At 51.3% G+C, this 25,172-nt stretch overlaps 1 protein-coding gene across 6 annotated transcripts in view; it reads right to left on the bottom strand.

The window, feature by feature from the left end:
- Nucleotides 1-25,172, bottom strand: part of LOXL2 (lysyl oxidase like 2) — an 88,782-nt gene that overhangs the window by 38,784 nt on the left and 24,826 nt on the right. For all 6 annotated transcript variants that reach the window (XM_035726206.1, XM_035726207.1, XM_035726208.1 and 3 more), the window contains 3 exons: nucleotides 22,276-22,699; nucleotides 15,014-15,189; nucleotides 1,034-1,245 (listed from right to left, as the gene is read on the bottom strand). In XM_035726206.1, coding sequence (XP_035582099.1) covers nucleotides 1,034-1,245; nucleotides 15,014-15,189; nucleotides 22,276-22,699 — 812 coding nt within the window. The remainder of the gene's footprint in view (nucleotides 1-1,033; nucleotides 1,246-15,013; nucleotides 15,190-22,275; nucleotides 22,700-25,172) is intronic.

Below are 25,172 nucleotides of genomic sequence, written 5' to 3'. Positions count from 1 at the left end.
CCCCGGGGTGTTGTGAGCCTGCCCTGCTGCCTGCGCTCACCCCTGTGGCAGACTGGGGGCTCTAACCAAAGGCAGCCAGGCCAAGCCCACGGAGGGATGCAGCCTGCCCCTGACCCCAGGGATCTGGAAGGAGAACCCGGCTTGGAACCCAGGTCTCCTGACTTGGAAATTCCCTGTCCTTGGTTTGAAAGGAGAGAGGCAGTGCTGTGAGTCTACACTCTCTGGGAGTGTAGACCCTGAAGCTGGAGACCTGTGTTCGGATCCTAGTTCTACCGCCTCTCTCTGACTTTCTTTCTTCGACTCTGAAGCAGTCCCCTGCTTCCTGGTGCTGGAGGGTTCGATGCCTAGCAGCAGAGTCTGACACAAAGCAAGCACTCAGAAACAGACTGTCGCTACCACTAATAAGAGGAGAGAGGAGGACCCCACTACCAACCAAGGTACTCCAGCGGCCAGTCTGTCAGGGGGCCGAATCCCTTCACTGGACACCCCTCGGAGCAGGTTACTCTAAGTCTCGTTGGTATCTCCCCGTTTCCCCCTTGGAGATGCTAACTTTGGCAACCAGAACAGCACTGGAAGGTTTAACTGGGATGGGTGTAACTGAGTCAAATCGAACCATTTTTCAATCTCCTGAAAGGTCCAGATTTCTCTGAATAATCATTTGCTGAGGAAAAGCGGGCATGTCTCCTTAAGTTGGCGCTGCCCTTGCCCCCGCCCCCCCGGCCTGGCTAGTACTGTCCTTGTTCGGCCCCTGTGGTCCCTGCGCTGTCTGCACTGAGAGGTGGGATTTTTCTGGGCTGGAGCACCCTGCACTTCATCTCTGCCCTCACCCTTCCCTCACCCTACCTTCGTCATACTTTTGGGGTCTGTCTCCCACAGGAACGGGAGTTTCTCAAGGGAAGTCTTGCTGGAAGGCCACGGGCGGGCCTGCCATGACCTGGGGCAGGAAGGACTCTCCTTTGAGGGGCAGGGGTCCCTGCCAGGGTTGACTCTGAACCAGGCAGGGCGAGAGCCCAGGGGTAAGCAGCCCCCTTACTTGTACACTTTGGTGTTGTACGTCCTCTCCCCAGGGAAGCCAAACATGCCGCAGACCACTCGGGAATTCTTGGCTGTCCAGTGCTTGTCACAGATCTGCTTCCAGGTCTTGCCGTCCTTGACCTCCACATAGCCCTCTGTCACAGGGGTGCGCTTGCGGTAGGCCGACAGGATGGCTCGGATCCGGATGTCCTCCACCTGGATGTTCAGGTTCTGGGAAGGCGGAGGCACAAAAGCAGAGGACTCACTTGCCGGGTCTGGCCATGAGAGGTGGCTGCAGGCCGGGCACTCTGCAGCCCGCCTCTGCCCTCAGGCCCGGCAGAGTGGTATGTGTGTGTGGGGGTGTGGTGGGGTATGTGGCGGGGGGGGGGGGTGTAGGAGTGGCCAGGAGCAGTCAGAGAAGAGCCCCAGGACCCCAGCGGCTTCTCCTACATCCTACAAAAAGCCCGGACAGCAGAGTGCGGCCACCTCCCTCCGTGGGTTCTCAAAATAAGCACAGAAGAGAGTACGCGTTCTTTGAATTTTCAAGTTCTATACTAAAAACAATTTGGGTTTTGTATTTTACTCCAAAGCATGTCTGGGCACACATGTGTGCCTGCATGTGTGTGTCTCCCCACTAAGCTTTCAGTAAAATTGAAGTGTCAGGCGGATGAGCCTCGGCCATCTTAAGGCTGGTGGTGCCATCTTGCATTCTAGCTCATCCCCTGGGGTCGGTGCTCCTCAGTGAGAAAAGCCCAGGAGAGAAGGGGGAGGGCTTGGAGAGAAGAGGGGAGGGAGGAGCTTTGGGGAGGGACTCAGGGCTGCCCAGCAGGGAGGTAGGGATGGTCAGGGTCAGTCGCTGGGCTGTGGCAAGGAAAGGAAAGATTCCAAATGACTTGAGGCCCTAGGAAAGCCCCCCTCCTCACCCCACCCCCACCCCCACCCCATCCATCACTCTGAGGCAGTGATGGAAGAGTCAGGACCCCGACAGGGGGAAGCAGAAGACACTGGGCAAGGGCGGGGCACGGCCTCTTGCCACACTGCACTGTGGGCTCTCCTCCCTACACCTCTTGACACCGAGTGGCAATGTCCCTGCCCCACGCCTACCCCAGGGGCCCAGGGATTTGGTAGAAGGACAGAGGGCCTCGAGAGGCCAAGCGGGACGAGAGGAATGGGGGGCTCCACGGAGTTGAGAGCTGCGCTCAGTCTGCCCCAAATACTACAGAAGCTCCTTCCCAAAGCTCCGCAGTTCCAGCCCCTCCTCTTTCTGCCCCTGCCCTATGAGACCACCAGCAGCTCTTGCAAGGCTCCCTGAGCCCCTGCATCCATCACCCTCTTCCATCCATCTGCTACAGGGCCAGCCACCAGAGATCTTTCCTGAAACAGAGTGATCCTGTCCCTTGACTGTATAATAATATAATAATGCCCCGATCACTTAGTGAGGTGCCCACAGCTGGTCATGACTGATGCCCCCTGTGCCTCCAGCCCCCTCAGTGTCCCCAGCCCCAAATCTATACTCAGATCTGGTTAACCGCAACAGAATAGCAACAGCCTCCATGTGCGAACCCCACAAGGAGTGTTTTATGTGTGTCCTCTTACTTCATCCTCAACTAACAGAATCGGGTGGTTCGGAGCTATTGCCATCCCCTTGTCCAGATAAGAAAACTGGCTGACTCTATCTCCCGAGAACCACCTAGAGGCAGGGAGTGCAGTGTGAGGAGCTCTGAGCTGGGCCAGGGAGTAAGGGGGGGCGCACAGGGTCCTGGCAACCTGAGTGACTGCGCCCCTGTCCAGCCAGGATGCAAATGAACCACGAGGTTGAACAGAACCATTATTTGGGTGCCCGGGGATTCATGTCTCCTCACCCCGGCTTCAGGGTGCAAAGCCAGGCCCTGTTTCCACAGCCCGGCAAGGCAGTGGAAAGTATGTGGGCCAGGAGTGATGGCGTTTGGCCCTGGTTCCTTTCCACGCAGAGAGGAAGGAAAGCGCCAGGGGCAGGATTATGTTTGCCAGCTTAGATCCTGGATCCTTTACAGCCTCCATTCAGGCCACAGGACCTGTGCCACCAAGACACGTGGACAGGGGCAAGCCAACAAAGGGCCTGAGCTCCGGAGCAGTGACCTGTGGCCCAGCCCCCTCCTGCCTCTTCCCACGTCTGGAGGAGGGGCTGGAATTCCAGCGGGTAATGCATAATGCCCAGAAGGAAAGTTACTCTCCAGGGCAGGCAGCCTGGGCCAACTTTATTAAATTCCTATCCTGCCCTCCCCCCCCACCCCCGCCCATGGGGCAGCAGTGCAGGCTCACTAAGGGGAGATGTAAAATGTGACCCTCAGCACCTCAGCTACCACAGTGGCAGAGGGGACACGGCAGAGCCACGTACCCTTGTCTTGATGCAAGGTAGCATCTCTTCTGCAGAAGTGTGACAGTGGCGGGGGGGGGGCAGCCAGGGGTCTCAAGGATGTGGGAAACGAGGTTTAGAGAAGAGAAAGTACTGGAGCAAAGTGTCCTCGCCCTTGCTCTTCCACCAACTCACTACTTGTGCGCGCGTGGGCGTGCGCGCGCACAGGATGCCGTGCCTCTCTGTGTGGGTCTGTGTGTCTCTGTATGTCTGTGTGAGTCTGTCTGTGCACCTATGCGGCGCAGGAGAGGTCCAGAGAGGGACTTGTTCTCTCCAAAGCCTTAGAAAAGTGGTCAGGGTCTCTCCTTCAAAATGGAATGTCTTCTTTTCTCCCTCCATGGAAGCAACCCCTTCTCATTCCGTCAGGTTCAAATTCACTTCAGTCATTTATTTATTCATTCATTCAACAAAATACAGTCTCTGCCCTCAGTGGACCTTGAAGGGTTCCTCCGTCTGCCCCAACCACAGGGCTCTGTCTTTTCTCTGAATAACAAAAACTGCGAGGGCCCTCACCAACCGATTCAGTACCCGGCAGGCTCTGGGCTCACTCAACTCCCATGACAACCCACAAGCAGGCCAATGGTACACTCATGTTCCAGGTGAAAAATGAGAAAACTTGGCAAGGTTTTGCAACTTCTCCAAGCTCACAGAGCCAGGAAGTAGGTAAACAAGGGTGAAGACTGAGTTCGGACTCCAAGCCTGTGCTCCGGCCTGGGGACCGCTGGTCTCCACCCTCCCACTCAGCCCTGTCCAGGGCGAGGTACTGAGTTGACCCACACGGGGCAGGGGCAGGGGCTCGGCCTTCTGGGTGGTCCCTTTGGGGCCTGCACGTTCGAAGTCCATCCTGTGCTCCGGTGGGAGGAGCCCTGAGTCAGACCAGAGTGTACGTGAGGGGAGAACTGCCTCCCAGCTGCTCTTGGACTTGGGCCAGGGGACAGCAGGGAAACCTTCGTGGCGCACATTCAGGGCTCCCTGCTAGCTAACGAGCTCCCATAGGCCGCTCAGACACTTCTGTGCAGGAAAACACACACAGACACACAAAACTTCCCTCCTTACTTCACTGCTGTGGAATCTCTTCCATAACCACAAGGCTTACGTTTTTTTTTTTCCTCAGAAGTTCAACTCCAAAAGAGAAGAGAAGATGTGAAACACTGAAACATAGACACATTTTTCTTTCTTTTCTCACAAAGGGCTCTCTAGACTTGCTGGTTTTACATTAAGACCAACAGCCCAGAAGCTGGTAATGCATCTGGCACATTTTCAAATTAAAATTAAAGTCTGAATGCTGTCTCTCTTGCCAGAGATAAGAATTCACCCAGATCTCCAACAAGGCCTTCCTCCAAGGAATTCACAGAACCTTCTAGACTTGTCCTGCTCAGAACTCATCTCATTCCCGGCAGGGCTCGAGCCCTGAGAGTGATGATGAGCCACTTCCAAAAGGGCAAATCAAGGTGCAGGGAGGTGGGGACCTGCCTTGCTTCAGCCAGGGGGCTGGTGGAAAGAAAGGCTGGTGCAGGAGCACCAGGGCAGGCCTCCTAGTCTTGTGTCTGCACGACATTTCACATTTGCAGCATCTGTGAATGACTTGCAAAAATTCCACAATGTGACAGTCTGGGGCTGTCGCCAATGAGGAAAAATCACCAATTTTGAAAGTCTAGTTGAAGATTGCATCAGGTAAAGATACAGCGGGAGGCAAGGCAAGCAAGCAAGGCTATAAAGAAGTACTTCACCATCTGAAAGCTCGACACTGGGTGCAAAGCCCCCCATCCCGGGAGGCATGGTTGTAAGGGCCCCATCTTGGCCCAATTATCTACCTTCCCTCTGCTTTAGAAGCTGTCCTTGACTATCAGCCAGGCCTTCCCACCCGAGAGGGCATCCCCGGAGGTGTCGAGGAGGCAGGACAGCAGTGGTGAGATGCACGAGTACACAGTCATCCCCACGAGAATGCGCGGCTGCTTCCACACACGCTCCGCTTGCTTAGCAAGCCGCATCCCTCTACTGCTGATGGCTTCCTGCATCTTGCTCTCTAAGCCCTCAGCTGCCTTTATTCAGCCGTTTCAAAACCTGGCGTTCCAGACTGAGATCCATTTTCCCAACCACCAGCTCGGCACCTTCCTCAGCATCTCAAACCAAACACATCCAAGATACCCTTAGCCTTTCCCCCGCTCACTGAGTCAGGCTCCTGCCCTTCTAGCTTGCAGACCACAAGGCTCACCTGCGTTCTGCACCCTCCCCTCCTCACGCCTACCGCCCGGCCACCTGGCGACGCCTCGTCTAGCCTTCCGTCACTGCCCCATTCCCATCTCCATCTGCCAGGCAGGTGGCGATGGGAACCGTGGGAGCGGAATGGCTGGGACTCTGTCACTTCACACAGGCTGAGCGTCTCCCCGGGATGGAGGACTCGCGGACCCGGTCCTCCTCTCACACCACCTCGCCCACTATGTAGTCACATCTTGCTCCAAACCTTCCCCTGGCTCCCCAGGCCTTAGGCTCCCTGGTCCGATCCACACCATGCCCTCCCTTCCCTTTTTCCAGCCAGTGACCTTCCTCTCTCACTGCCAGGACATCGCTCCTTAGTGCCCAGCACTGAACCTCCCTGCAATTCTCTCTTCCTTCTCTCTGAGTCCTATGACCTACAGTCCCTACGGGGACAATGTCATTCACGCATTTGAACCATGTCTGCTGAGTGCTCCTGGCACCATGTGAGGCCAGGGACGCCCAGGCCAACCCAACACAACAGTCTCTTGCTGTCACTCATGACAGGAAACAGCACCATCTCCTCCATGAAGCCCCCTTCCCCAAATATCTGGTCCACACAGAGATTGGATTTCTTTATTCCCCGTGCATCTGAGTCGCTCAGTTAGTCCTTGACTTAGACTGACCACCTTGTACTCTGATTATTTATCTTTCCAGTATGTTTTTGCCACCTCAGAATTGTGAGTTCCTGAGGGCAGGATGGTGCCTTATTCATTTCTGTCTTACCATGGCCCCTAGTGCCAGACATGACACAGAGTGGGTCTTCAAATATTTTTGGAATGAACCAATAATAATTTTTAAAAATCCGATTACAGGAATTCGCCTTAGCTGAACACCGAGCTGCCAAGCCAAAACTGTAATAAAGACTCCCTTTATTCTTTGTTTAATGCAAAATAAACAACTAGGCAGTACTTGCTTCTCTTCACAGCATAAGCAGTACTTGTGTGACTTACGGATGGACAAGCAGAAGGTCTACGCTCTCTCCGTGCGCCCCCTTGTCATCTGGGCTATTGACACCCCCGCTTGCCTCTCACCATCTGATGCTAAGGGAGTTACTGAGATGACTTAAAAGCTGATCTGACCCTCAGCACACGTCTAGATGGTTTAGCTAAGTGGGTATCATCTGTAAACAGCATGAGGCAAGTTGTAATCGAAGAATCGGGCCACAGGGTAGTTACCTCCTTTTTTTTTTTTTTAAGATCTTATTTTTTTATTTGACACAGAGAGAGAGAGCACAAGCAGGGGGAGTGGCAGGCAGAGGGAGAGGGAGAAGCAACCTCCCTGCTGAGCCCCCCTATGTGGGGCTCGATCCCAGGACCACTGGGATCATGACCTGAGCCGAAGGCAGACACTTAACCAACTGAGCCACCCAGGCGCCCCTGTAATTATCTCCTTTTGATGATCAAATCGGGAATTCAGAGAGTAAGGAGCCTAAGCAAGAAGTAATATTCAGGGACTTCCACCGGGTCAGATGGATGAAGGGGAAGAGAGAAGGCATTGCCGTGATTGCTGCTCCTTGGCTCTATGCGACAGACACCAGTTGGGTGGGGGTGGTCTGGAAAGCTGAGGTCATTCTGAGCCACCAGAGGAAAAACCCAGCCGTCTGTTGGGGCCCTCCTCCTATAAACCAAGAGCCTTACAAGGCTGCTGGAAAATCGAAGGCTCTGTATTGCATTTTCCGACCTGAGGGTGCTGGGGTGGGTAAGAGAGACTGCTTCTTTGGAGAACAAGCGAGCCCTGCTCTCTGCAGGAAGCTGGCGGGACACCTGCTCCTGCAACCTTGTCCCTCCGACCCAGGACACCTGCTCCTGCAAACTGTCCCTCCGACCCCCTGGGGGAGCTGAGGCCACAGACCAGCCAAGTCCCGGGCCAGACTCCCAGCTGGGGTACCTACTGTTTCTCAGGGTAATTACCACCATGGTAACAAAGGCACGATTTGTGGAACTGTCCTTCACTACTAGATGGTAATCTCCAGGAAGGCAAGGCTGTCCACTTCAACAGTCTCTTTATTCCCAGTGCCTGGCATCGCATCCTGTGCTCGATTAAAATGTGAATGCATGACCACATCCGACATCCAGCTAACTCAGCAACAGCCTCATGGGGATGGATGGGGGTGGATTCTTGGCACTGACCCCTCCGGCCTGGTTGAAGTGACTCATTCGAACTGCTCCAGTCCACTGCAGCCCCACCCTAGCCACATGAGTGGACCGCCCTACAGAATGGATCCCCCAGCCAGGGTAATGAGAGTCTCCTGCTCACTTCTCCCATCTTGCATCCCTTCCATATTTAATCTTCCACATTCTCTCTTCTCTCCCTTTCCAAACTGCCACAAATTTCCCATCCAAGTCACACGTTCGAACTTTGAGTCCATATGCTGTCCATTCATTTATTTCATCTAGGATAAATGATAATGCGACTTACTTATTTCATCCAATAGCTGAGTACAATGTTGCTTTTTACTTATTTCACCTCACACACAATTATAATCAGATTTGTACTTTTCAAAGAGTTGTGTGAACAACACCCTGGCCAGGAATCAGGTTCCCAGGTTTGTCAGGATGTGCCTAATTTCAAATATCTTGTTCTGTTACCCGCATAAATGCCCTTTTGCTTTTCAGATGCTATGACCTTTTTTTAGCTGGGAAAATAGGTCACCCTGGAACTACTTCTCTTGTGTTCCTTGTGGTGGCTGGCAAGCCCTGACCACATAGAGACTCAAGAAACAGACTGATGGAATGTTAATACCAGACAGGATCTTATATGTACATCCTTTTGCCCAAACTCCCTGTGAGCTATGAGACGAACCCAGTGCAGCTATAGCTGATGGTCCTATTCAACGGGTCAGCAAGCTTCCACACAGCTCTTCACTCCCTTGCTGGAGCACCCTGCACAAATTGCCCACTTGCTACCATTTCTCCTCCTGCCACAGAGGGAGGCCATCCAGCTATCCTGCAGACATCAGGGGAAACAGGACTGTATTTAGGCTTGGAGGAACTCCCACCTTTGAAATTGCAGAGATGAGAACAGACCCCCTTTCTTTCCTAAACCACCCAGTGCAACCTGTTGCACCCACTCTCTGCTGGGGGGGGAGGCAGGGGCAGGGGGACACTTTCGGCTGGAAAGTTCTCAGACCTTCCTAGAGGTCCCAGATGCTGGTGAGATAAGGCTGCTGCTGAGAGGGAAAACTTGAAGCATCCTGGAAGCTGTGGGTGACTAATACAAACCTGGACTCCTGGAATTTTAAGAATTCACACCAGCCTCAGCTCCTGTGGTTAAGAGAAGAAAGCGCTTTTTCAAGTCTCCGTGCCCTTCCAGAAGGACGTGAGAGCGTGGAGGGTAGGGGTCCCAGATTCTGGCCTCATTGTCCCTCTGGTGGTCTCTCCAGACCTCAGGGCTGCCTCCTGTCACAAGGAGAAACTGAGGATTGGGGGCCACTTGAGGGATGGGCCCCAACTGAATCTCACAGCCTGGCGGTTTCCGATCATTTCTGGTAACCTAACTGCCTTTGCCAAAAAAGCCTTTAAAAAACAAGTATGGAAGAAGGTGGTGTGAGCGGGTGAAGAAAAGGAAAAGATCTGTATGTTCCCTGATCTCACAACACATGGCTCCAGCCTTGAGCCCTTCTATGAGCACATGACTTAGCAATGTGCAAAACAGCCAGTGTGGAGAGGTCTACTCAGGAGGGCATCTGGATTTGTAATCTCTTCTTATCTAATGCTTTTTCCAACTTGTCCACTGCCACAGACAGGAAGCAAAGCCTCTCAAGTTAAGAGCCTCTGAAATCCTGGGAGGTTTAGTGGGGCCTCTGTTTCCTAGGTTTAAAAAAGATCCGTTTCCTTGGAAGCAACAGTATTTTGCATTGCATGCTATGGTCCTGCTTGCCTCTTTTTTGAGAAGGTTTTGAGGATTGGCCTCCGACTCATTTGCCTTATGAGAATGCTATTTGACAGTCCAGAGACCCAGGAAGGGTTAGGCACTCTGGACACACAGCTGAAAATCTCAGTCTCCGCCAGATAGAACTCAGGGGTCCTGCCTTCAACTCTGGGGTTTAAGAGAGGCTCCAGAGCAAGATGTAACTATACAGTCTGTGCCAGAAAACCAGAGAACCGAGACTCTTCCTGGTGAATTTTGTGGATGCCGTGAACCAAGCTTGGTAGATTGGTAGGGCTAACCTACTGCAGCACTTTATAGTCTGCTAAGCACTTTGACAGAAAGCATCTGAGTTTTTTCCTCTCCAGAACATTTAAAACTCCCTTGTAAATGACGAGTGCATGCTGTGTCATTTTGATGGAGAAACCATTGCCACTCTGGCTTCCAGACTGTCCTAGCTGGAAGGGACAGAATTCAACCAGCTCATCTTAATGAAGAGAATAGACATGCCCAGTGTTCTGGCTGCTGGCCAACAGGCAGCTCAGGGTCCAAACCTGTGAACTCTCCCTTGGTGGGGCCATTCACATGAAGGAGACATGCTGCTTCCCTTCTTTAGAACGGAATTCATGACGTGTCAAAGAGCCCCCGGGGATGCCCCAAGCAGATGGAGGAGTCCACTGGAAGCACAGTTAGCTCATTGAGTGAAATTCATCAGCCAGGCCCCAGGGCTTAGTGATTCATGCCTCTGGCATTCCAAAGTGGGATGAACTTGGTCTAGACCGATGCTCAGTTTTCTTCCACTCTCTGCTTGGGGAATTCCAGTGTGCTCCGGAGAAGGCACAAGCCTATGAGGGTCACCTCGAATGGTCTGTGATCTGCCCCCAATCTCCAGGAGTCAATGAGGATGGATTTTAGAGATCCTGGCCGTACTCTTCAGAGTAGGGTGGGAAGAGATGGGCTGGGAGGGTGGGGGAGGTGTCCTCGTCACATTCATTAGGCCACTCATTGCACCTGGGGTTATAAGCCACAGAGAAAGCATTAACTGACATCTCATTTTGATCACACTCCACTCTTGGCCACTTTTGAATTTATGGACCCCAAATTGGGGAAGTCGAGGGAGGGTCTTAGTGCTCACACTTGGATGTGGAAGAATAAGGGCAAAAAGTCTGCTCCTGCTTTCAAGGCTAAGGTTGGGCGGGACCAGAGAAGAGGCAGGGAGAGAGCCAGAGGACACAGCACACGCACCAGCAGGCATCCCTCCCGTGTGCGTGCGTGCGTGCGTGCGTGTGTGTGCGTGTGTGCGTGTGCATGTGCCTGTATGAGAGAGACAGATGCCGATTCACACAATGGTGTGCACTGCCAACAGCCAGCTATGGGCACCCCCTGCGTGGGCTGGGGGTATTTTCGTAAATGCAGAGTAACGAGGGATCTTAGAACTTGGCAATCACCTCATCCTGCTTCCTCCCCAGGGTAGGAATCTGGCTGCACATTCCTGGCAGGAGGTCATCCCGTTCCTGCTTGAATGACTCTTGTGACGGGAGCTTGCTGTGAACACTGTGCTACTCGCACTGTGGGGCGGACCTAAGTGTTACAGAGTTTCCACAAGGAGCTGAAATCTCCGTCCCAAAATCTCCATCCCATTACCTTTTTACCCATCCTGGTTCTGGGTTAGAATAAATCACACATCTTCTCCATGGTAACACTGCAGATATTTAGAGAACCCACATGGCTCCCCTCCTCTCTTCTTGTCCCCATATCTTCATTTCCTCATAGGATATGGTTTCCAGACCTGTCTCCATCCTGCTGGTCCATTCTCTGGGTGCCCTAGCTAAGAGATGGCCCCAGATCTGAACCCTGCGCTCAGTTCTTGATCTAAAAAACAAAGAGTTTAGGGGAAGAATTCTTCCATCAGTGCATCAGTGCACATTCATGTTTTGGGGTTTTTTTGTTTTTGCTTTTTTTTTTTTTACCACCACATCACAGCTTTGGCTTATACAAAGTTTTTAGTCAACCAATCCCCTTCAGGGGTTTTAAAGATATAATCAGTGCTTTTCATTCACTCTCCCTGGCTTTCACTCTATGGCTGATTTTTTTTTTTTCCATGAACCTTGATATAGGACCTTCTATTCATCCCTAATATATTATGGTTTGGGCCTATTATCTCAACTTACTGAGGTTTTTCTGAATCTTGTTCAATAATGTTCTAGTCCAGCAATCCCTTCTAGTTTTGTGCCCCCTACAACTTTTATCAGGGCCCATTTTAATCTCCATGTGAACGTCTGCTGTTGGAGAGGCAGGAGCTGGGCCCCAGGAACTACGGTTTGAGACCATCTGCTGTGTTCGCGGATTAACCTGCAGTCTTCCCAGGGACCATTAGTCATCGCACCGTGGCCCCACCTAACTGCATGTCCACCAGTCTACATCTCTTCCTCTCATCCACAAACGTCTAATAGAGGACATTTCTGTAGCCAAGAGGAACGACTGCATGACTTCAGCTATTGACACAGGCTATTACATGAAGTATTTCGGAGAAACTTCTCCACATCCCACAAATATCCCCTGTAGGTGGTCTGGGCGGCTCCCTACCCATCAGGCCAGCTCTGACAGTAAGCATGAGCTTTAGCCACAAAGTCCTAGATGGAGTGGCAACTCTCAAAGTTTCTCCTCAGACATCCTGAGATGTAGGCCCTTTCATGACCTACATTCAGCTGACAGCAAAGGGAAGAGGTTCCAGCGGACCGCTCATCAGTTCAAAGTTTCCTGTGTCTGTGGCTGGACAGGAACGCTCCCACTGTGGCTCATGGTAACCACTCTGACTATATGACAGCAAGAGGGAGGCCCTCTAGGAAGCTGCAAAGTGTGGAAGGTGGTGGGAGTCACCCCACCCTTCAAACCCCTCGCCCCCCCACCACCCCAGTAGTCCTTGCTGGGTTACCGTAAATTCATTTAGGGTCTAAGCTCCTTGCCTTGGAATGATCCTCTAGCTTTCCAAAGGCATGCATCTTGTCTTCTCAGGTTATAACGGCCATGTTTTCTTTCCCTAATGGTGTCCCAGACCATGCTGTGTGTACAGCAGGCACCCAACAAATGTCCAGAATAAAGACAGGTACTAAGCTTTTATGGTGGACTCTTAGCACTTCCAGAATAAAAACGCACTTCTTACTATATTTTGGGGGGGTCATTTCTCTGCCTATTCTACCCAATCAAGGGTCTGCTTTTTCTAGGAGCCAGATTCAATAAACACTTTCTTGCTAAAGTGCCACGCTCTTTTTCCAGAATCATTTTTTCTAATGGTAGATGAAGTCTTTTCATTCTCCCATCCCCAAAAACCCACTGACACAGTGGTCCACCTTCTTTTTATTCAAACCACCAATGACTTTCTTATGCCCGGAAGCCTGGATCTTCACTTGACAATCCAACTGTATTATCCTGAGGTTCTAGGCTGAACAGAGGCCCATTAAAGATGTTACAAATAAGCTCATTTTTCTACTAAGCAGGGCGATGCTGTAAAGGAATGATTTGCTTCTATGTGCTTCTTATCACTGTTTAATTTGATATTTGATCCTGGGGGATTCTTCACCTATGGGGATGATGATCTGTGGTATGCATTCCTGAGAAGAAAATTTAGGGGTTGGAGACACTGTTCCTATCAGGTACCTAGCACTATTTCTACTGGATACAATGGTGAATTAGATAAACCCCTACCCCCCAGGAGCTTCCAATCTCGTTAGAAAGTGGGTGCTAATGATCCCGTATGAGGTCATAAGGAGCAGAGATGGAACGTGTGAAACTGGGCAGGACAAGCCCATCCTCCAAATCACAGACTTTACTGTAAAGCGAAGCTGTCATCGATAACTGGAAAACTAATGCACATTAGCTCTTTGACAATCTCTTCTACTTCTCCCAGATAAAATAGCAGCATTTGAAGATTATCAGCTAGAAGCAGTCTGATCCCGCCAGCTGAGAGAAAGCTGGAAATCCTTTTCCCTGCTATAATGCAGGCTTGGACAAGTTCCCAGCATACTCAGTGTGCTCTAGGAACATATGAGAAAAGAGTGGGACAGTGTGAGTCATGAGAGGAAAATGTAAAGACCACAGTCTGGGGAGAACTTCCTCTGGAGCCCAAATAGGGCAATTTCAAGTTGCCTTTCTTCAGCACTGGTTCTGAGGTCAGCTGGGGGCTAAAGCACAGTGAAGGCTTTTGGCTTGGCTTCATGGCAGATCTCACAGCGCCTTGGGGGTGACATCCAACGTGTCCTTGAGGAGGCTGCCTACTCCACCTGCCCTAAGCCCCACATATCTTGTATGTAAAAGCGGTGTCATAAATGTTTGTTCGTTTTGTTGTTTGGGTGGAGAACTTATTGAAAAGCTAACTCTGAAATGTAGCCATAAATGTAGAAGGGTCACAAGCCCTCTGGCCATTTCCAAATGCTGACTTGGGTCAGGCTGGCAACATGAGAATCATCTGAGAGCACTTTCAAAACTAGTCTGGTCCCCTGGGGGTAATTCTGATTCAGGAGGTCTGGGGTGAGGCCCTAGTATGTGCGTTTTTTAAAAGTGATTCTGATCCCCAGCTAGATTTGGAAACAATGGTCCTTTGATAGCCAGCCTCCGAGATGGCCCCCAATGGTCCCCACCTTCTGCATTCACACCCTTGGGTAATCTCCTCCCACACTGTATATGGTTGGTCTATGTGACCAACAGAATATAGCAGAAACGATGGTCTATCGCTTCCAAGATTGGGTTATGAAAGGCTGTGGCCTCCATGTTTTGCTCCCTTTCTCTCTCTTGAGTCACTCACTCTGGAGAAGGACAACCATGTCTTAAGGACACTCAGGCAGGCTATAGAGAGCTTGTGTGCAGAGGACCAGAGGGCTCCAGATGACGGCCAGGAACTAAAGCTGACCAACAGCCGCATGAGTCAGCTTGGGACAGGGCCCCCAGCCCCAGGTGACCTCATGAAAGAATGTGATCATAGTCAACCAGCTAAGTCACTCCTGGACTCCCCACCCTCAGAAACTAAGTGACATCATAAAGGCTATTGTTTGAAGCTGCGAAATTTGGGGGGTAATTTGTTACACGGCAATTGATAACTAGTACATCTTTCCAGCCCAAACCACAAGCTCCTGGGCAGAGCACAGAGGGGCTTTGGTGCCCACCCTCTGTAGCTTCCTTTCACATTACTCCCACATTCACCTTGTAGTCTTGGGCAGTACTGATCTACTTACCCCGTTCATGCCTCGGGGCCTCTATGCCTTCACCCAAGCCATTCTTTGTGTCTGGAATGAATGCCCTTTCCCCACTGGTGGTCTCCCCTTCTCCAGAAATCCTCCCCTCAGCCCCCCTGCCCCAAATCAGGTTGACTTGGGTCCCCTTGTTAGCATTCACACACTCTTCTTGGAATCAGTAGGTGAGAACTGAGTTACATGGAAGAAGGAAAATATTCATTGTGGGAGTCATCAAGAGCACAGGACTTGCCTCTATGTGGTTGACCAACGAATTGTCGAATTTGAAACCAGGAATCCTTTTGTCACTGCACACCACACCCACGTCTTCGGTGTGCTTGCAGTCGGTGACGCCCCAGCCATTGGAGGAGCAGGCCGCGAGGGTGGCCTCCTTGCCCGTGCAGTAGATATTGTCCAACCAGATGGGCCCTGAAGGAAGCAGAGAAGAGAGAGACCAAGCGCTGCGTCAAAGTTGGCTTGAGTCTTTGGGCATGCCAATGTCATCTATAGAGAGAGACTTCTCTAATTTTGGCAGTTATTGTGGTCATCAATTGATTTTTAGTATGTTCGAGATACTGGATATCACTCTAGGGCATCTGGGTTCCCTTTCCAGAGTAGGCAGCTGACATGATTTGGGGATGTGCTAGATTGAATGTGGTTTGGACAGAAACCAGATTTGAGCCCAGATGTCACGTGGTTAGTAGAACAGGCAGAGATTTTGGATACTAAGCTGGGTTTCATTCTGACAGAGCCACTTAGCCATATGACCTTGGTCAAAGCCCCTCTTTCATGTCAGACACCTCAACTGCAGGGCTGTGTACAGATTAGAGATAATACATGGCACGTGCCTGTTTGTAGTTGGCCAATCATTACTCAAACAAGGTAACAATGATGACGATGGCAATTTTAGTTAGACTGACATTGCTGCAGGCCAGACTCACCTTCCATCTGCGGCAGAGGCTGAACTCTGACCCCTCAGGGAAAATGTAAGCTATTCTGCAACCCAGGGTTTGGAGTTTTTAAGGCATTTTTCATATGTATCACCTCCCCTGACCTCCCCACACCTCAGGGATAGTCATTCCCACTTCCCAGACACACAGCTCTGGCTCAGAGGGCAGCTCATCCTGCAAGGCCACCCCTGGGGCCCAGAGCCTGGTCCATTCAGTGCTCTTCTCTCTTCCTGATGTTTCCCAGCCACTGATTCAGAGATGGCCCTGCTATGCTAACCCGCAGAGTCGCCCCCTCATGTTCCAGAAGTCAGGTGAAGGCAGGGCTGGGAGGCCCTGTGCAATTCTGCTCGCCTCCTGTGTCTCCACCTGATTTGCACTCAGTAGAAAATTCAGCGTGCTAAGTGCTAGAGGGTTTGTCACAATGAGATGCCACCTCACACCCATTAGAATGGCTACTGTTGAAAGGGCAGAAAATAACAAGTGTTGACAAAATTGAAAGAAACTGGAGCCCTTGCGCACTAATGGTCGGCAGGAATGTAAAATAGTGCAGCCACTATGGAAAACAGTATGGCGGTTCCTCAAGAAATGAAAAATGGGAGACACAGGCTTCCAGTAATGGAGTGAAGAAGTAACAGGCATAAAAGGTCCAGCACAGGGAACAGAGTTGATGGTATTGTAATAGCGTTGTGTGGTGACAGATGGTAGCCACACTCGTGGTGAGCACGGCATAACGTACAGGCTTTTCGAATCACAATGTTGTACACCTGAAACTAATTTAACGTGTGTCAACTATACTTCAATAAATAAATATTTAAAAAATAAAAATGGGGTGGGATGCCTGAGTGGCTCAGTTGGTTAAGTGACTGCCTTCAGCTCAGGTCATGATCCTGGAGTCCTGGGATCGAGTCCTACATCGGGCTCCCTGCTCAGTGGGGAGTCTGCTTCTCCCTCTGACCCTCCCCCCCTCATGCTCTATCTCATTCTCTCTCTCAAATAAATAAATAAATAATAAAATATAATAAAAATGGGGTTACCATACAATCCAGCAATCCCCACTTCTGGGTATATACCCAGAAGAACTGAAAGCAGGGTGTCAAAGAGATATTTGCACACCCACGTGCATTATAGCATTTCTTCACAATAGCCAAAAGTTGGAAGCAACCCAAGTGTCCATTGACAAACTGTGGTATACACATACCCTGAGACTATTACTCAGTCTTAAAAAGGAAGGAAATTTTCTAACACAGGCTCAACATGAGTGAACCTTCAGGACATTGTGCTCAGTGAAATAAGCCAGTCACAAAATGACAAAAACTGTATAATTCTGCTTAGATGAGGTACTTGGAGTAGTCAAGTTCATAAAGATAGAAAGTCGAATGGAGGTTGTCAGGGGCTGGGAGGGGGAGCATGAGGAGAGGTTGTTTAATGCGGATTGAGTTTCAGTTCTGCAAGATAAAATGTGGTCTGGAGATTGGTTGTACTACTAATAGCACATTGAAAAATGGTGAAGATGGCATAGTTTATGTTATGTGTATTTCACCACAATTAAAAATCATTTTTTTTAAAGTGCTAAAGGGTGGGGCGCCTGGGCAGCTCAGTTAAGCATCTGCCTTCGGCTCAGGTCATGATCCCAGGACCCTGGGATCGAGCCCCACATCGGGCTCCCTGCTCGGTGGAGAGCCTGCTTCTCTCCCTCCCTCTGCCCCTCCCCCAGGCTCATGCTTGTTCTCTTTCTCAAAAAAAATAAATAAAATACTAAAAAAAAAAAGTGCCAAAGGGCTTTCAAACTATTTTTGTAAGTACCCCTGCAAAATGAAAGGAAACAAAATCTAACGTCTCCTTTTGCTCACGGCTCTAGGCAGGACTTGACAGGATAATGGAGCCAGATAACCAGGGCTCAGACTCTCTGGGCCTGGGCACCACGTAACTTGGCCAGCTACTTAACCAAGCCTGTTTCCCATTTCTAAGGTGAAAACAAGGATCCCCAACAAACAGGTCACCATGGAGATTCGATGAGATAATGTATGTACCTAGTACATGTTCAAGCCCCTTTCCCTTCCTCCTTCCAGCTCATCAGAAAAACAGGGAATCCCGCTGTTTCTGCGATGCAAGGAAAACGCAGATACAAACACTCCCATTGTAGAGACGAGAAAACCAAGGAGAATCTGAGGTTCTTCGAGGTCAGGGAGGACGTGGGGCTAGTCCCTGACTCTGGGGCCCTACTGAGATGGGTCTGCTGTGACGGATGGCTGGTCAGGGCTCGAACCAGAGCGCCTCAGACGCACTGTGGGGAACAACAAGCTGAGTGAAAACATCTGGGCTGAGGGTTTCCAACCGGTTTCTCAATTTGGCCTCGCCTCCCAGCCATCAAGCTCCTGAAAAACATATGGTCCCTAATCAATTGCTGCTTGGACAACAAACCAATGTTTTTCTTACTAAGTACTAGCAACGGAAAAGACCCTCCACATTTGCAGCGGGGCCTCTTCTTTGGAACATTCTGTGGCAAAGCTGCTGAAGGGACAGAGATGGTGAAAAGAAGCAGGGCCATTATTCCATCTGCAATGAGAGAAACCACCCCAGCTAAGGGGAGGGGAAGCAGGACAGCGTGCAGCAGAAGGGACCACGAGGACTTGCAAAGCAGACAACTCTCCGCCCTGCTTTACTCTTTGAGAAGGAACATTTGAAATCAGCTCCCTGGATGCCAAGGGAACTAACTTCCCCCAAAGAGCTGTTTTCTTAAGTAGCTTTAGCTCACCGCCAATGATCTTACTCTTGACAGATTCTCACTAGGAATTTTTTTTTAAGGTTTTATTTATTTGAGGGAGAGAGTGAGTGAGCGAGCGAGCGAGCGAGAGCACACGAGCAGGGGCAGAGGGAGAAGGAGAAGTAGACTTCCCTGCTGAGCAGGGAGCCTGACGTGGGGTTCGATCCCAGGACCCCGGGGATCATGACCTGAGCTGAAGGCAGACGCTTAACCAAATAAGCCACCCAGATGCCCCCTCCCCAGGTATTTTTTTGTAGATGGTGGAAGTGTAAATTTCTACATAGCCCAAGATAGCATCACCGGGCACGATATACTAATTTAGCTTCATTCCATGACAATATTTTCCCCTGTATGCGTCCTATCATCTAGAATGTTCTGATTGCAAAGCAGCCAACTTTGGCTCTGCCTGCTGGGATGCACGGTGGGCTGGGCACAGTTCGGTAGACACCATCTCAGAGCTACTAGGAAAGTGGCACTTGGATTGTAGATGCGGCTCTAACTTTGGACACAAAAAGCCAGCCAATCAGAGGCCAAACCTCATATCTACTGTCTGTTCATTCACTCTTAAGAAATGCTTCTCCTGACGAAAGGAGAAATGTATAAACCAATCCACAAACCATTTGGAAGATGGAGATCACAAATGAAACTGAATGCCAGAGTGTTCCCTGAGTTGTCAGGACAATTGTTCAACTTAGAACCTCTGGGGCCCCACTGTGGTCATCTGCTGGCTTTGTCGCTCTGATCTGAACAATGGGGGGTGAGGGGCAGCGCGGGGGCGCTGGGGAGGGATCAGATCTGAGCTGAGGTCTGAAGACAAGCAAAGGAGAGCAATCATCTAGGCTCAGGTTTCTGTGAGACCCATCCAGAGGGTGAGAAATAGAGCAGCTGTCCCCTCTAGAACCCTCTGAAGGGGTCCATGAGTTCCCTGAGCTCAGAGACACTTTAGGGGAAAAGAACTCTTGACAGTCCAGGCTGGAAAATCTGGGAGGCCTGGGTGCTCTCCTGGGGCTTCATTACTACAGCCTACAGGCGAGGGGCACAGGTGATAGAGTAAGTGCTTGGCTATGGTGTTCCCAGTGCACGCACGGAGCCGATGTGCAGGTTAAACTCCTTCCACGGGCACACAGCCCAGGGCACTGGTCACATTCTCTGGTCCCTATGCCAAGGACTGCCTGCCAGGTATTTTCAGTATTCTCCTCAATCAAAGTGAATTAATCAGCTAATACTTACTGATTACCTAACATGTACCCAGTGCTAAGAATCCTAACCTGAGGGGCACCTGGGTGGCTAAGCGTCTGCCTTCGGCTCAGGTCATGATCTCAGGGTCCTGGGATTGAGTCCCACATAGGGCTCCCTGCTTGGCGGGGAGCCTGCTTCTCCCTCTCCCTCTACTGTTCCCCCCTGCTTGTGCTCTCTCGTTCTGTCAAATAAATAAAATCTTAAAAAAAAAAAAAAAGAATCCTAACCTGATGCTGAAGAAGTCAAATACCCTTTGTATTTAAAAGACCTCTCATGATGCAAAAACCAAGTATCACTTTATATAGACAACATAATCCTCGAAGTCCGGGAGACAATTTTTTTAGCATTTGCTTCTCTCTTCATCTTTGATATTTCTCCTTCCCTAAGTCCTGCTGGTTTCAATATCCACCCAGATGACCCTTCCAGGACTCTTTGGTCTATTGTTACTATAGCTTCTCTCCGCAGCATCTTTCCCTGGCCCTACGTCAGCCACTCTCCCACGATCATAGCTTAGGCCTCGTCATTACCGACAGTGACACCCCTCCCCAGTGTCCATTTCAACGCGTCTGCTGTGCATCCACATCTCCACCCATCCCCAAAAATGTTTCTAGCATGCTCCTTCTTGTATTGCAATCTCCACCCTGACTGTGACCCCAGCAGCCCTCCACACAAGTCCCCCCCCGCCCCACGTAGTAACCGTCCCACTTACCCAGCCCAGACTCCAGGGACCATGGTTTCAATTGCTCCCTCGCACACTCCCTTTGCTCCCTTGAACTCTTCTCCCGTCATCCTCCTTGGGTGGCAAAGTCTGAGCCAGGTTAGCCCACCTCCCCGGCCACCCCATGCCCACACTTATGCAGGTGAACTGGGATGGGGAAAAAACCACACCCATCTAATCTGATGATAGGTAGACTTTAAGTCTGGGTAGAAATAAAATAAAGCGGTCACTGGAAAAACCCCATAGTCATTGGGAAGTACTTGTTATAAAATACCTAGGCTTGAGAGCCTGGGATTGAAAACACAAACCTGACAGATGTTACCTCTGGATCACTCAGCCAGCAGAATACATGGAGATGCAGAAGTGTGGAGACATGTCCAGAGGTTTCTGTTTTTCATTTAAAGCAGGCTCCATGCTGGGCGTGGAGCTCAACGCAGGGTTTGAACTCACAACCTGAGATCTAGACTTGAGCTGAGATCAAGAGTCAGATGCTTAACCGATTAAGCCACCCAGGTGTTCTGACAAGTCCAGAGTTTTGTAAAGAACACAGGAAGTGGGTTTAAAAGCCCAGCATTTGCAGGGCACCTGGGTGGCTCAGTCGGTTGGGCGTCCAACTCTATTTCGTCTTGGGTCGTGATCTCGGGGTTGTGGGATAGAGCCCTGTGTTGGGCTTCGCACTGGGTGTAGAGGCTGCTTGGGATTCTCCCTCTTCCTCTCCCTCTGCCCCTCCCTGCCTCCCCCTCTCAAAAAAACCCCCCAAAACCAAAAAACAAACAAACAAAAATCAGCCCAGCATTTGCTAACTCATCTTTGCTGCTTTAATCTTGTCACTGCTAGGGACCCCCAAGTAGGCTTCAGAGAACATTTTACTCTAAGTGTGGTCTCTTGGTCTGGTTAATCCCACAGAGCATATTCAACTGCATGGAGGTAAGATACATATGATATTAGCTCCCTTTTTCCTATAATTTCTAGAATAACAGAAACCAAGGGTTAGAAGGGACCATAATAATGATCTATATCAATGACTCCCAAACCTGGCTACATATACGATCACTCGGGAGGCTTCCAAAATTTAGAGTCCTAGACTCTAGCCCAGACCTTAAACCCACACTATTACGGGTTAGCATTGCTCCCCCAGCCCCCCAAGGACTGAGCTCAGGGTTCTCGGTTCCGGCACCTGCCCCCCACTCCATTCAAAGCTTTTACCAAAATATCTTTTTTTTTTTTTTTTTTTACATATATTGATTTGAACTCGACAAGGGAAAATAGAGTAGGCCAACCAAAGTGAAAAACCCAGAGCAACTCTGTTCCTGTCATGGATGAGCCCAGAACAGCGTCTTAGCATTAACAGTGTGAAGGCTACATGAACAGCACATTGGGGAGAGTCAGGGAACATTGGCCTATGGGGAGCCTTTGTGCGGAAGAACAAAAGGCACCCGTTTGAGGAGGGGGCGACTGGAAGAAAGGCGCCCCATCCACTGGCTCACGCGGCCCCCGGGCAGGATGCATGTGGCCCCGGGTAGAGACGGACTTCAGCCATTAATGAGGGTCACCAACCAGTGTGCTCGGGCCAGGAGGAGGCTTTTCCAGGATGCAAGACTTCCTGCGCTAACACCAGGAAAGACCCGGGCAAAGTGGGACGGCTGGACCCTGGCCCCCTTCCCAGCACCCGTCTGTTCCCACCTTCCTGCCCAGACCCAGGAGGCTGTCCAGAGGCAGGATTATGGGGACCTGACACTTGACAGCAACTGCAGCTTCCTTTACCAGGCGAACCGCGCGCAGGACCGCTCCTGCTGGGGTTTCCAGAGACACTAGCACTCGGTTCCAGAGCACAGAGCCTTTACCTTCCCCCTTGCCGTAGGAGGAGCTCGCGGTCCAGGCCTTGGCCTCCACATATCCCAGCTCCCGGCAGACGACGTGGGCCGCGTGGATGGAGAAGTCGTCATCACACACGGTGCCCCACTGGCCGTTGTAGTACACCTCCACCCGGCCCTCGCTGTGCTTTCGCTTCTGGCCGGCCAGGCGCAGCTGGATCTTCACCACGTCTGGTGGCACCTGGGGCCGGGGGTACTCAGGGGCCGGCTGCTGGAAGTACTCGGGGTAGTGGGGCCAGCCCTCATACTGAGCCAGGCCCAGCGACGGCAGCAGTGAGAGCAGGGCCAGACAGCCTCCGAGGCGCCAGCCTCCACGCATCTCCATCCCCGGCCCCTGGCTGAAGGACCTGAGCGAGGGGTCGCTGGGCAGTGAGGGGCGACAGGCAGGAGCGTCCTGGAAGACAGGGAGGGATGCAGGTGACAGGGGGTCTACAAAACATCCAGCTTAGTATTTAAAGCTCTTCACCTTCTGGACCCCGACCTCCTCTCTTCTCCCACCTGAGACTCCAGCCGACAGGTGTGTGAATCCCTACTTCTGCCCACCCACCTTTCCCTAGCTCTGAAATGCTTTTCCTTAGTGGGGCTCCTGGCAGGCACAAGGGCACATTCATACTTCATCTGAGCAGAGTTCTCTTTTTTAAGATTTTATTTATTTATTTGACAGAGAGAGAGAGAGAGAGAGAGAGAGCACAAGCAGGGGGAGCAGTAGAGGGAGAGGGAGAAGCAGGTTCCCCGCTGAGCAGGGAGCCTGATGCGGGGCTCGATCCCAGGACCCTGGGATCATGTGACCTGAGCCAAAGGCAGACACTGAACCAACTGAGCCCCCCAGGCGCCCCTTGAGCAGAGTTCTTAAAAAGCCTATCTGCAGAGATGTGAGCAGAGTTCAGGGGAATGAAGGAAAGACAGCATGATACCCGGGGCTGGCACCACAGGAGACCTGTTCCCATGCCAGCTTGAGAGGGGCTGGGAGGGAGTGGTGGCCAGTGTCAGAGAGCACGGCCAAGCCTGTTTGGAGCTGTGGCTTCAGGGAAGGGTCTTAAGGCCAAACCACAGCCACAGGAGTAGGAGGAAAAAATACCTGACCTCTCTCCCTCTCTCCTGGTCTCCTGCTCTCTTTCCGGTTGTCTCCTACTGGGCAAGCCCACCCTGCCGTCCAAAACCAAGCCTGTATGGGTAGGCCTCCTGGGGCACAGGGGATGGTGGGGAGGGAGGGCATCAGGTGGAAAGGGCAAGCTGAAGGCACCCAGCACATTCTCCGTCTTCCTGCCCACCTCGGTACAGCTGGTTCCCCAGGGCCCAGGCCCGTTCCCGCCTCTGTCATGCCATATCCCTACAGAAGTGGCCTCCGGGGTTCTCTCCTTCCCAGGTGGGCTCATCATCTAGACATGCTTCTCAACCTTTCCAGACACCTCCATGTCCCCAGGTAGGTTACAAACTTCTCAAGGGCAGGACTTGAAGCTCATTCTTTGGCTGCTCCAGAGTAAACATTACAGGTTCACGGACGTGTTTATTGAATGAGAAGGTGATCTGGTTCCAGGGACTGAGCCACTGGTGAGGTATGGAGCTTGAGAGCACTGCATGGAAGGAGTCCCGTGTGCACTCTCTGGGCATTCCTGTGTGTGGTGTCCTCCTTCCTTTGGGACGTTAGCTGACCCAGACAGAAACAGCCTCTTCCGGGGGCACAGAGCACCACAGGAAGAACACCACGTTTGACTAACATGGGCTGCTCTTCTCTCTGCACACTCCTAGCTAGGGCTCTGCTCTCAGGCTGCAGGCCCTCAGACACACCAGCATGCTGCCCACCCACACCCTGACCTCATTACACTGTGTGCTCGGGACCGCACGACGGGCAAGGCTGCTGAATGCGGAGGTCAGTGGCAAAGTCTCCTTAAAAAGCCCTCATGCAGGGCCTGTTTTTAGCTGAGCTGTGGTTTCTGCAAGCTGCAGCCTCAGACGGTCCCGATGCCAGTGATGGCCTGGGGACAGTTCCGTCCCTTTTCACGGCGTCTGTCCCTGAGGGGTGCAGGGGGCTGAGAGCAGTCTGCTCTTAGCACAGAGGGGAGGCATAAAGCTCTTTGTGGCGAACAGGAGAGGGGCTGAGTGGCCTGTCCTCAGGCAGGGGAGGACCAGACAGCAGAGTGGGGGGGGGGGGCACACAGACTCTAGAGCTAGACAGCTTGGGTTTGAATCCTCATTCTGATTCTTATCCTCTGTGCAACCTCAGGCAAATACTTAACTTCTCTGTGCCTCTCTGTGCCTCTCTGTGTTTCCTATCTATAACATGGGGATAATACTATCTAGCTCACAGAAGTGTCATGAAGATTGAATGAATGGCACATCATAAGGACTACTGGAGCATTTCCTAAATGAAAAATTTAAATTCTTAAGACTGTGGTCACCATACCCAGGTGGAGACTACCACTAAGAATTCCACAGTGAGGATTATAGCAAAAGATAAGTACTTAGGTCATGTGTCCTGGTCCTTCCATAGTCCAGAGAGAGGGAATACTAACTTAAAAGGACTGTAGGTGTTTCCCAGGAGAGGAAGCAGTCTTGGGATGTGGGGCCCCAGAAGCAAAACCGGGACCAGCAGGTGGAAGCTAAAAGTAAAATACTTTCTATTTTAACCCTGTACAAAGGGTTAGGTTAATCGTATTCAGTACATCATGGCACCTCACCATCGAGGAAGGACCAGATAATGGCCCAGAACTGTCAGCATGGCCAGGCAGTGCCCAGTCCCCCATAGTGGGCTCGGGGCAAAGATGCCAGTGCTTGGGGGCCAGTCAGGCCTGAGGACTGTGGAAGGCCCCCCAGTTTCACTGGAGATCCACCCATCATCATCATGTGACTCACGAGCAAGGCCATAA

The sequence above is a fragment of the Zalophus californianus genome, chromosome 2 (genome assembly GCF_009762305.2).
Source record: "Zalophus californianus isolate mZalCal1 chromosome 2, mZalCal1.pri.v2, whole genome shotgun sequence".
In the NCBI taxonomy this organism is placed as follows: domain Eukaryota; kingdom Metazoa; phylum Chordata; class Mammalia; order Carnivora; family Otariidae; genus Zalophus; species Zalophus californianus.
This window is presented reverse-complemented; position numbering and strand designations above follow the sequence as displayed.